Here is a 12,867-nt window from a genome sequence, read left to right as displayed (position 1 = left end):
AGGCTGAGACGGCTCCAGCCCGACGGCGCGCTGCGGACCCGTGGTGGTAACTGCTCTGGCGACTCTCTACCGACTGCTTGCTTGATTTCTGCCTTTTATTTTCACTCTGTCCTATCGCTACTCTTTTCTAACATTTTTCTCGTTTTGTAATAAAAACTGCATTGGGTATACGGCATTTGACCTCGTTTGTGTCTTAATCTCGCCTCTTGGGATCATATCGAAACCACCCCTGACATCGGATCGGGACAAACTGTAAAAAAAGATACTGCAAAATAGCGCAGCAAATAAAACCAGCAGATAAGCCTCTTCCCTGTTGCACTTACTATGCACATGCTTTCGTGCTAAGGGGATGTCAAAGAGCAACGTCAGCACAAAATCGTCCATAGGGTGGGAAGCTCTAAAGGTATCTAAGAACGTCACAGAACTTACGCAATCTTGGCACACACTGAGCACTTCCACTGCCCATCAGCTCCCACGACACGGCACTTGCTGCAGACTCGCAGTTTGCAGGCTTGGCACAGATCTCCTCTGTCAAAGATTAAGCCCAGGCTTTTCTGACAGCGAATACAGACCCTGCTGTTGTCCTGTTGACAATGACGATTTCCACCTTTCCTTCTTACTTCCAGAAGCTCATTTTTCAATTTCCTAGAAGTAAGAAAATAAAATCCTTTAATTTGGAGATGCAACTCAATGAGCTGTAAGAATTTTTTAGTAAACTAAGATTTATCAATAAGAACTACAAGACACAAATAAGTACAATACATTTTTTTTTTTTTATATTCACTGTATTTTTTGATGCACATGAAGAAAAATAAATCTATCCTTCACTTCTCAGACATGCAGCCAAGAGGAAAATGTTGTGGTAGAACAGCATAAGTAACTACAGACAGATAAGCAGTTCTGGACAATTTGTAAGCCATCTTTGCTTGCCCCTCACCAATAATTCAAGCCATTCTGAGGCCAGGTTGGCAGGAGCCCAAAACTAGGACTATCCTGTGCATCCACCAAAGGAAAAGAAGAAAAATATCTCCTGAAATTAGTGTGCTTTTAATACTAAGTCAATGCAGAGTTAGCTAGGAATGCATATGCATTTCTGTGCCAGCTATTCAAAATCTAAAGCTGTGGCCTCACCAGTGCTGACGTGATAGTCGCTCTGCCAACAGCATCGATTCTGAAAAGTGTTTGTTTTCTTGTTTATTAAACACAGAGCTGCCTTTGATGATTTTCAGGGAACCAAGATAAAATAAATAAACCCAGAGCTTCTCCACTGACTTCAAAATAAAAATTAAAATTAAAATGCAAGCAAACAATGTATGGACATGATATGAACTTTCTCTATATTATTTGTTGAATTGAATTACTGAACTGTAATAAATATGTTCAGATCTTAAGAAAATAAAGAATGAAATGTCACAAGGGCCAGGAAGAGTAGGAGGAGGTGGGTGAGTCATCTGAAAAAATCCATCCTCATAACAGCCTCTAAAACAACCCCAATCTTGCTGCACTTGTTAAACAATATTGAAAAGGGATAACAAGTGCAGCGTGTAGCTGGGCTGACTTACTGCTCTTTATCCCCAAGGACAGGAACCAGCTCTAATATAAACACCCAATTTCCTTTTGCTATTCCAATATTTGAGCTCTCAATTTTAAAAGAATCTAATTAACCATGTAGTTAGATATTTTTAATCTCAGATATTAAAAAAAAATTAATCTTTCCCAGTTCTCTTATAGTAGTATGAAACAGAAAAACCCACCAGAAGCCAGTTTAATAAGCTGCTGGAGAAAAAAAAAAAAATCTTATCACCCAGTGAAGTTCTAAACCATCTATTACAACAGCAGTTTGACAGAAGACACCTATTAAAAATAAATTGGTTACTGCCAAGGATAGCAGAATACTTAGCCATTCATCTAGCTGTTAATTTATATTAAGATCTCTCAACTGTCTGAAAAAAATATGTTAAGTTCTATTGTAACTGGTATTCCAGGTAACACTGGATTACTTAACCTAAACCTTTCCAAATGGGGCCTAAAAGGTCTACATAAAATATCAAAGCAGGAAACAAACAAACAGAAACCACTCAAAAAGGACTTAGTCAATACTGAACTTGAGAAATTACTCAGATCCTAGATTAAGTCCATCTAACAAGTGAATATGAAAAACTGATGCCTTGTAAAGATGAGGAAAAAGATGCGGACAGCAAAGTCTGCAATTGTACAAAATCCAAAGCAAAGAGCAGCAAGCAGTTGTAGCTCTTGGCACAGTTACTCACTGCTTGCACTGAAAAGAGGCCCTAAAAGAGTCTGACTCTTCCCTACAGAGGCTAAGTCACCAGTCAGCCAAAGGTTCTCCTTCCCTCACAAATGCAGCCTCCAGAGACAGAATATTCCTGAAAACTTACAATCCTGCAAAGAGGAAGAAACCATGAAAAGCTTACAGATCCATTTTTTATTAATAGTATGCTTTATCCTAGAGAAATTTATTTCCCAAATACAGAAAAGTAGCATAGCTAGACTATTGCAAGAGGCAAGACATTCACTGCTCAAGCCATCCACTTAAGAGAATGCCAGAGTTGCCTCTAACTCTGTAAGCATGATCTAGTTGCTTTGAATCCTGTAGCCTTTTTTACTTTTTAATAGCAAACTGATTTCTAATTTATCTTTTTTATTTCATCAGGATTTTGAAAACTTTTTCTACCTCATTTCCTCTCCCTTTTTTTGAAAACCAACTGTGGAATGCAACAGCATACATAAATCCTTAGTTTGATTTTCAGATTCCTCCTGAATCTTCCTTCTCTTCATTTCACAATCATTTGTTATCTTAAGATACAGAGCATCAGAATCCAAATATTCCTAATTTTCTTTTGACATCCTAAATTTCCAAAGTCATAATAAATAACAAGTAAAGACAAGCTGTCCTCAACCAACCATAATTAGTGACTGCAGCAGGAAATAAAGTTTAAATATATAAAATTGCTCCCATTTGTATCTGTTCTTAACAAAAAGTTAATGTCTTCTGTATGTCTTCTGCATAGATGAGATGACACATCCTCCTTCTGATGCTGTACAGCTGCTAACTTAGATACTTGAGAATTTTTCTGTGCACAACTGGTATCAACATACATCTGGAGGCTGAGGAAGAAATGAAACTTCCTCCCCAGATTGATTCCCAGTACCTCCTTCAAGCAACCAGATTCCCTCCACTGTCTGACACAATGTGTGTAAAGCATCAGTATTATTGACAATTCACAAAAGGGTGGGCTATTATCAATCTCCATTGAGATTTCCTTGCATTATAAAACCTAGTCATTTAAAAACCTGAAGTATTTTTTTTAGTTTCTTATTTTATAAGCACAAATTTTCACATTTTGCTGAAGTAACAGATATGATAAAAACTGTCTTAAGAATATCTGAGTATGGAGTTATATCAGTGACACCAGAAGGAAGCAGGGTAAGGCAAAGAATGAATTTACAAAGGAAAACAGAACCAGTGTAATGAACGGTAGAATGGAGCTCCATGAGCAGAAGGAAAGGAGGCATGGGAACTGAAATAATATTGAATACTATAAAGATGACAAACATCCACAGATGAACCTTTTACTGAGTAACTCCCTCATCCTCTCAACTAAAAACTGTTACTAAGATTAAAAAAAAAAAAAAAAGAAAATTGTTGGTTTCTTACTAGCCTTTGATAAAATAAATGGTACTGAGAATATGGGTATTAATCACCATCAGAAATTCTTTCACCCGTGGAGGATGTTCATTCTCAAAGAACACTGCAGTGCAAAAAAGGCATCTCTACCCATAGAGTACTTGCAATAGTAACTATTTTTGACAGAAAAGCCTTTGGTTCCAAGAATAACAATGTATTAAATTCATTTAACAAGCGAGACAGCTGTCAGTCAAGCAACCTCCTAACTTCCCATACACATATGGGTGAGCAACATGCTTTAACATAAGGACTCTCTCTCAAATATTTATATACAGTTTTGCAAAAACACAGAGCATGCACCATATTATATACCATCTTCCAATCATTTTGTGCTTATAAACAAATCCAAATATATACACAACAGATAAATCAATTCCTGTTTCTTAAACTTAACTTAGTTTTTCTGAAGTACTTGCCTGTAGTTACCACACGGTGGTATCCATGCTAACAGTTTCAACAGTTCTATGTTATAATTAAGTTAATACCCTAAATTGCTTCTGTGGATCTCTTCAGACTGTTAAGGAGACACCAGTTTAATTAACTGAAAAGACAGGAATGCCAAATTACCTTCTCAATATATCCGGGGCTGGTGCAATTCTTACAAAACTTCTGGCAACCTAAACGTTGAGGCAGTGATTCAAGTAGTAACTAAATAAAGCCTTATCCTTGAAAGAAATTGTCACCTTCCTTCTTGTTTTCTCAGTTCAGCAATTATTACACTGGTATCTCCTCTTCTAAAAGCATGGTATTCACAATTTTGCTTTGTAAAGAATGAAAAGAACCTTTGTACTTTAAATGCTGTCTAGGAAAACAGTCAAGGTAAGAAAGCAGTGTATGTTAACAGTAAGTATGTCATGCATGTGTGCCCTGTGGAGCATAATACTATTGAGATAAAGTGCTAGCTGCAGATGCAAAATACTATGACCATCAGACACATTTCCCTGCGTAAGACTGCAGCTGGTGATGCAGTGGGGCTGCTTTTGGAACAGAAACAAACCAACAACAGTTAGATGAAACATCTAGTACATGTACACTCTCCATTTCAGCAAATAATTCTTTCAGTTTAGTATTGATTTCATGATTTCTAACATGACACATTAAATGTGATATGGCTTTTCATAACAAAGGTCTTTAAAAGAAGAAAACTATTTAAAAATTGTAAAAGGATCGGGAAACAAGGGAAAAGATACATTTCAATTCAAAACATTCAGTTCAGAATGTCTAGACTGACATATCTGTATGCAAGTTTCTGTCAGCAACTCGTATGTTCTAAAAAAAATCCAGCTTTTTCACCCTCAGTATGGCCATGTTCACTTTTTTTAGCTATTTGACTATGTAATTTAACAATTTCACCCAAATAATCTTAGCGTTTGAAAACAATCATGACAGTCATTTGACTGACGTCAAAAGCATCACAGAACAATGTTTAGAGCACTGTAGGCTATTTGCACAAGTAATCTACTAACAGCTTTAAATCAATATGCAAAGAAAATTTCCAGTCACACAAAATGCAAAATTAAAGCCAAGAACATAAACCCTAATATTTATTAAACAGGCGGTATTTGTATTATCAAAACTAGGCCATAGAAAAAGTACTTGCTGCCTTTTGTGTTTCTCTAGTATGTAAATTAAATACTCGTATATCAAATAAAAATACAAGAAGAGACACCTGCACTGCAGAACACAAGTATGAGCAGCGATAGCGAAAAGAACTCTTAACAATTTCATTGTTAGGACATCCTCCCCCCTTTATTATTGTTTTCATGTTGAATAGAAAGACCTTTACACATTATGATGGCTTTTGAAGACTAATAGGAACAGTAAAAAATATTATCAAAACAGACTTAAGAAGAGTGGAACAGACTAATAAAAGTTCTTCAGTACAAGTAAGCGTCTTGCAAGAATGAAAAATGCCTTGAAAATACAAAGGGACTTACTTGTTCTTCTGCAAAGTACTTCAACAAAACATAACAGATTGCACCAAATGGAATTGCAAAGACAACAAATGTTCCTCTGAAGTATACTTATAAACTATAATTAAAGATATCCTTGCCAAGCTGTATTTAGAAAAAAAAAAGAAAACACACCAAAGTCTCGTAGGAAGCAGTTACCCATACAGTTCATTATAGTTTGTATATTTTGGAAGTCTTTTATAGACTACATTCCACCGTTATCAGGCACAGTATCCATTCATGCACTAGTAACATTTCTCCAAATATACCCTGAATCTGAAACCAATTGTTTCATATACAGGTGCAAGAAGTATGCATAAGCATCATGTTGCATTGTTCGTTATCCTAATTAGCCTTATATTTCAGATTAACTCCATTTTTTAGGAGTTGTTTTGTGTTGTTGTGGTTTTTTTTTAATTAGGAGAAATGGCCTTTTCTTAGGGTGCTTTTTCCATTTGTACCAAAATACAAATAAGCCAGTATCTCCTGTCACTTTACTGAGCTCCATCCTCTAGAGGTGCACCGGATTCTCAAACTCGGTAGGTTTGGCAGTGACTTTTAGTAGTGCCAAAAAGTTGAAGAAAATTGGGAGGTTTAAGACATTATATTAAGAAAACAACAATAACAAAACCCAAACCAACTAACCAAACAAAAAAAAAACAAACCCGAACCTCATAAAACCTCAGGAGTTTTAACTTTCCACTTGAGATTGGAAATTGACAGTAGTAGAAAAGAAAGCTTTCTGGGAGTTTGGGAAGCTAGTGTTCCAATACAGTGCTCCACTTCACCTGATTTGACCGATGACTTTGATTCACTGTGACAGATGACTACTGGTCTGTCACACATTTCCAAGGCCACCACCTTAGAAAACTGAAATAGTTACTTTGAAATGCTTATCCTATTACAAAATAGAGCACAATGCCTGGAACAAACAGTGCTCCATCTGTTTTGTTGTGTTCTGTTCTCTTCTTCATCTGACAAATCACGAAGAAGACGATATGATTAATTTGCCCACACCATCCTAAGGAAACGCTTTTCTTTCCAGTCTTGCAGCAGAAGCAGCAACCAGTTTTAACCCACTCCATGCAAACGAGCCACTACATTTCCCAGTTAAATGGGCTACACACCAATTGGAGTACTGCACTTAGACTTGGTTCTCTCAAGAATGACTTTCAAAACCAGTGGCTATCTGTGTTGATTTTCAAACAACAGTTTTATACAAAAGAAGCCTCAGCAGATGCTGAATGTACATCTCTGCAACGCACAACGTCTAAAATGTGTTTTAGCAAATCCAAGAGAAAAACAATGCACCCTGGCCACCTTCAAATACGCTGCCAAAAACCAGCAAAGGCTGGAAATGTTCCTTTTGTCATCCCTTACGCTCAGCAGCCTCAGCAGCACCGAGTGCTGCACCAGCCACACTAAGCCTGCTTTTCAGAACCAGCACTGTATAAAAGGTCAAAAGGGCAGCGGGGGGAAGTGAAAGGAAGCAGCAACAATGTATTAGAAAAACATACAAACCTTTGCAGAACTGATACTTCGCTGAACTAATTCAATTTGACTCATCTAAAATAGCTGACTCTCAGCCTGCCTCTGCATATGGTCCACTGTACTTGGATTCTTTTTTCCTCAGAAAAAGAACATATGGACTTTCTTAATATCCTGAGTCTAATTCTCTAATCTGCAACTTTTGAGATCCACACCTGAGATCTTCAGTTTTATTCATATATCTAAGTAATTTGAAAGATGAAATGTCCCTCCTCCTTTCTAGTCTGTAGGTACTGCAACAAACAGAGAAAGATCACTATCTCGCATTTGCCCCATGTTTTATGGACTCCTGCACAGAGGCAGGCACCTAATTCCTCTCCCTGGGACACCTTCCAAGCTTCCCCTCCCACAGTCAGCTCTAAAGGTAAAAAGCACACAGTTCCTCTCAGAGGAAGAAAGTTCAAGAGCCTTAGTAAGCCTTCTGTTGATAGGCGGGATCTTCAGCCAAACGACGAAAAATCTACAGAATCTGAAATTTAAAAACCACTACTGTGTATCTTTATATTTATCTTTCTTAATCTTTTCCCTTGAAGCAATGGACACAATCTTTTGTTCACAGAGGGCCACACTAGCAAGAGTTTTCTTTTTAACACACTTTGATTTATAATTATCCATGTCCCAACACTTATCCTTCTCCTGAGGCATCTAGAAACTCTTCACTAGGTACCACAAACTTATCTATACTGCAGACCGTATTTTTACGAACAATAATAAAGTTACCTTATCCTTTTGTCTTCAACTTTTTTCAGATATTCATCTCTCTTCAATACTCCCAATATTGTTTCCCTTTCATGTTCCAACAAAAATGACAAATTGATGATCTCCAGGTGCTTCGTCATGATTCTTCAGCACTCACCCTTTCAACGACAGCTTTCTTCAAGCAGTTCTTCCAACGAGCTATCCGCACGAGTCCAAAGGCACGTTTGTGTCAGAAATACAAGATCCACACAGTCAAGAGGTATTTTGAAAAATGCTTCTTTAAGTTAACCAGGTGTCAAGATTGTATTGCTTTGCCTTCTGACTATGGAAGAAATAAAGGTTTCTTCCTTGTTTCTTCCTCAAGAAAGCCAGTCATTTCCCTGGGTACTGAATACCCATGTGTCCTAGCCAACTGCATTGGCATGCTGCAGGGCTTCAGATTGCATTCACAAGCTGCAGAATCAACTTCCTGGCATCGCTGTAGTTTGGAGCCACAAAAAAAGCTGTATATTTTTATTCCAAGCTACCTGAAAGTGAAAACAAACAAAAGTGGGCGATTTAACATTACTACCACAGTCTGATTTGAGAAAGACTTAATCTAGTAATGGTTTGGAAGCTACCAAAGAATAACTTGCAGAATACCAGGTTGTCTCAGAGACTACTTATAAGTCATGTTTTCTATGTTGTTGCTTACTTACTCACTAATGCTTCATTATTATGTTCCCATGAGGGCTCTGCAACTATCTTCCTACTGCAATACATCGAAATTATTATATTCACCTTATGATACTTCCATCTTGATAGTAATAAGTATGGGAGGTGAAGGAATTATTATTCTAATAATGCCCTTGAGATTACTTTAATTTTTGACTTAAAAAAAAAATAACAATAAATTTTAACTTACTGCCTACAGGCATAACCTCCTGACATTGCACCTGATCTCCAAGTTACCACTGCCTTCCATGCCAGGTGAGACTGGCTTAGAAGCATCAGAGCAGACTTACTTGACAGTGATGAAGTCACCAAAACTCTGGTAACTTGTGCTGACAGCTGACCTTTTAGGTGAACTATGCGAATCTTGAATAGAAACTATTACAGTCTTGTTTGTACAAACAACAGAAACTACATTAGAGTTTGCAACAGAGAATAATGTAGAGTATTATAATGTTTACCAAATATACATAGACCCAAATTATATTCATGTTACCTGCATTAACAGAAAGATGTCTGTAGAAAAATCTGTCCTGATAGAAAGACTATAATGAACTGAATTTTTCTTCTACTCACAGTGGGTTCACTTGCTGTCTTCTATTTTTTACTGAACATATCTGGGAATAGATCCTTCAGCCCCACTTATAAAAAAAATCCTGTGGGTTTTAACTGTCTTTATCACATAACACTGGGATTTGGCAACTATCAGAAAACACCATTTTACCTCCTGTCCAATCAGCTATATGTAGGTTAAAATATCTTGCGAATTAGCCAAAAAGCTCTGCTAAAGAGACAGGATGGTAGCCTTTTTAATGATCTCACACTCAGTAAGACATAAAACACACCAATGACAGTCTTAAAACTCAGCATCTTCATATTCCCCTTACTGCTTTGGTGGGGGAGCAGAGCCTTTAGCACAGCACTGAGCACATTGGTAATACAGCTTTTGTGTTCAGGGCTGCAGTGATGCACGTGATGCTGAAACAGCCCAGTTTTTTCTGTCTGCCAGCTATCCAACAGCTAATTGACATTAAATTCAGACCAACCTCACCTTTTCTTCTGCACTATAAAACTGCTACTCAAAAATAATAGATTTCCTAATCAGACACTGCCCAGCTGCTGAAGCTTCAGCAAATACCTCAAGAGCATCTCATATTTGTTCAGACAGGATTCCTTCTAAGCACATTACACTCATGACCTCTGTCTAGGTGATATTCTCTATCCCAAGCCGGCTGAAGCATTAGCAGCAGTTTCTCAGTCCTTACATAATGTTATACTTGCAAGGCTATCTCTTGGGACTGAAGACAGTGCAAGTATCTTTACCCTACATGAAGAAGATCCAGTAAAAAATCCCTTCTCCTTGCACTCCACTTCTGCCTGATTAGACAAATTCTGTGTTCAAACTCTGATAACGCTGCCACATACAGAGCACATTCTGCCATGGGCTGGTACTAAAGGTACCAAAACATCCCCTGCCTCACAGCAGGAGATCATCTGGTTTAGCTCTATACCTTTTCTGGTAAGTGGTGGGCATTTCTATTACTCACAAAGTTGTTTAACAACAAGAACAGCAATAGGGAAACCAGCAGGAACACTTGCTCTACGGAAAAGGAGGCTAATGAGACACTGTTTTTAACAAACTACCACTTAAGACCTCCCTGCTTTAGAAAACACATAATTAGAGACCAGGCCTGCATTTCACACATCAAGATTTAACAGGAAAATTTGCACTTCTCCTTTCCTGCACCACTTTCTGCTCTAAACAGTCCAGAATAAATCAACTGAAAAAAGCTGAATTATGAACCAACACAGGGTTTAAAAATAAAATAATTCAGCCAGCTTCTAGAAAGTGAAATTGACCCTTTTAGCAGACTTTTCATGTTTTATTAAGCAGCTCTGTACCTGGTTAGGAAATTTAGATTTTGTTTTCATCCTAAACTGAGTGAAGATTTCACGCAACAGAGCACTTGGGGAACACTAAAATGCACATTAGGAAACACAGAAAAATGCAAAGCTCTGTAACAGGATGGGATGGTCAGTTCTACATTCAATTTGTACATAGAGCACTAAAGTCAGAGTAATGCAATGATCTAGCATTGGACTTACAAAGGAACTAGCAGAGGAGGAAGCATGAAGTGACTGAATGGCAAGGCAGCATGCAACTGAGCGTTTCAAGTATGTGGTTGTTTCCTCTTGCCTCATCAAAAGGTGTAGAACTGCTCACTGGGATTATCTTCATGATTTTCCCATTTCTCTTATACCTGTGGAAAGGGATTTCTAGAATGGAGTCTTCCTTTCTGAAGATATTGTTGAGGGAAGATACATTAGAAATAATAGTCTCTCACTAGCATGTGACAGTAAAATTAGACAAAACCGAATAAGGTGCAGTTTATCCTGCAGTATACCTGCATCCACTATGCATAGGTATGTCTGTCCAGAGAGCATTTGCTCACCCTCCCAAGACAAAAGAATTACTTAAGAGATGTTTGGAAAAAAAAAAAAAAATAAAAAAAGAGAAAAAGTATTACAATGGGGAAGAATATGTCATTTACTTTTGGCAACTGCTAGCACAGCTGCTTGTGACAATTAGAAATATAGCACCCCTGAAAATGCATCTTCATGAGGGATGTTATTTCAGAGCTACAGGAAGCACAGTGAATCCACTGCAATCAGCGACATTTATAGCTACCACAGGTGCAACGACCACTACTGTCACTGCTGTGCACATCCTCCCGAACCCAGCAAATCAACAGCTTCATCTGCACTCCAAAACACTTTCCCCTCTTCTCTCCTCCATCTTCTCAGAAAGGAGGAGAGGCATCCTGCCCTCAAGAGAGACAGGCAGAGCTGAAAGGAAGTGAGAGGAATTATCCCCTTTTCTTCCATGGCGCTATTATCAAATTGCTTGATGCAAGGAATTACTCCCACTGCCAAGCCATTATGTTTACTTAGCCAGAAACCAGTACGTGGAACAATTTAGTGACTCAGCAAGAGATGCAGCATTTTCCACATGCACTAACTGCAATGGTACAGGAACACGACATCGCCTCACATTGCTTTAGCGACAGAGCCTTCACCTACTGCTGGTGGGAAATTCTTTGCCAGCAGAGAAATCTGTTCTGCACTACACATAAATAAACTTCCTAGCACAGGTGGGACGTCTGGGACAGGCACAAACAGTATTTCCATACTGGTAAGGAAATTCCTACCAAGAGTAGCCAAATGCAGCATGGTGTGGCAGATTGTAATTGATTTTTGTCACAGGAGAAGCTGGGATATATCACCTCTTGAAAAGGCACCAACCACTGCCCGAACCAAAGCTGCCTGAGGCACAACAGTCAAGTTAGAGACTTGGCAGGAGCGCAACGGATGGCACTTCTGCCTCTCACACATGCTTCAGGAGACCACAGCTCCCACCTCAGTGCTGGCACTATGTATCACAGGGTGCTGAATCTGGATCCAGTGCACCCAGCTTTGGCACTCAAATGGAAAGAGGCTTTTCTCACATAAGCACTGTTTGAAACACACAAATCTGTGTATCCTGAGTTCACTCATATGAAGGTCTGTAACAAAATTCAAAATTGAGATAGCATCACTAAATAGCTACCAAAACATGGTCCATGTCCACAGTTATCTTTTATCTTTTTGGAGTTTCACAGCTGTATGCAAGCCTATGCACAGGGGAAAGAAGGCAAAGTCTGCCAAGACCCTGCCAAGTACAGTAAAATGGCAGAAAGACATAAAAAGATTCTTCTCATACCAAGAACCTCTAACAAATTTATAGCTTACCATGTTCAGAGTTTAATGGCCAACTTTCTCTCTTCTTGTTTTAACGTAAGCATACTTATACTTGTTGCAGAAAGCCATATGCAGAAGCAAGAAAAACCAGCTTCACTTCTCAGCGACATGTTTGCAGAGTGCACACGCCCAGGTGAGCTAACTAAATTCCAGCAGGTACCGAGGCACCAGGAAATGCTTGTAGCACAAAATCAGTAAATTTGCAAGGAAAGGGAGGATAAATCAAGACACTGAAATCAAGTGGCAAGAAAACCAAACCAATTTTTTTTAATGTTATGTCAGTTAATGGCACGTGGGTTAGACTGAACGAGAGCTCTAGTCAGTATTACAACACAAATAGTGAGCAGATCCTTTAACTAAGAATAAACATCAAAGATCTTCAGATCTAAGAACTGGAAGATTTATGAACTGACAGGTCATATATTACATAAAAGAAAGGGTCATGTATAA

The 12,867-nt window shown here is 38.3% G+C and overlaps 1 protein-coding gene across 1 annotated transcript in view; it reads right to left on the bottom strand.

The window, feature by feature from the left end:
- Window positions 1–8,048, bottom strand: part of SYTL5 (synaptotagmin-like 5) — a 51,521-nt gene extending 43,473 nt beyond the window's left edge. The window contains exons 1-2 of the mRNA XM_008936015.1: window positions 7,930–8,048; window positions 430–645 (exon numbers count right to left, since the gene is read on the bottom strand). Of these exons, the coding sequence (XP_008934263.1) occupies window positions 430–645; window positions 7,930–8,048 (335 nt within the window). The remainder of the gene's footprint in view (window positions 1–429; window positions 646–7,929) is intronic.
- Window positions 8,049–12,867: the final 4,819 nt, after the last annotated feature.

Source organism: Merops nubicus, unplaced genomic scaffold (assembly GCF_000691845.1).
Source record: "Merops nubicus isolate BGI_N331 unplaced genomic scaffold, ASM69184v1 scaffold16132, whole genome shotgun sequence".
Lineage (NCBI taxonomy): Eukaryota > Metazoa > Chordata > Aves > Coraciiformes > Meropidae > Merops > Merops nubicus.
The sequence above is the reverse complement of the archived record's forward strand: the minus strand, read 5'-3'. Positions and strand labels throughout refer to the sequence as shown.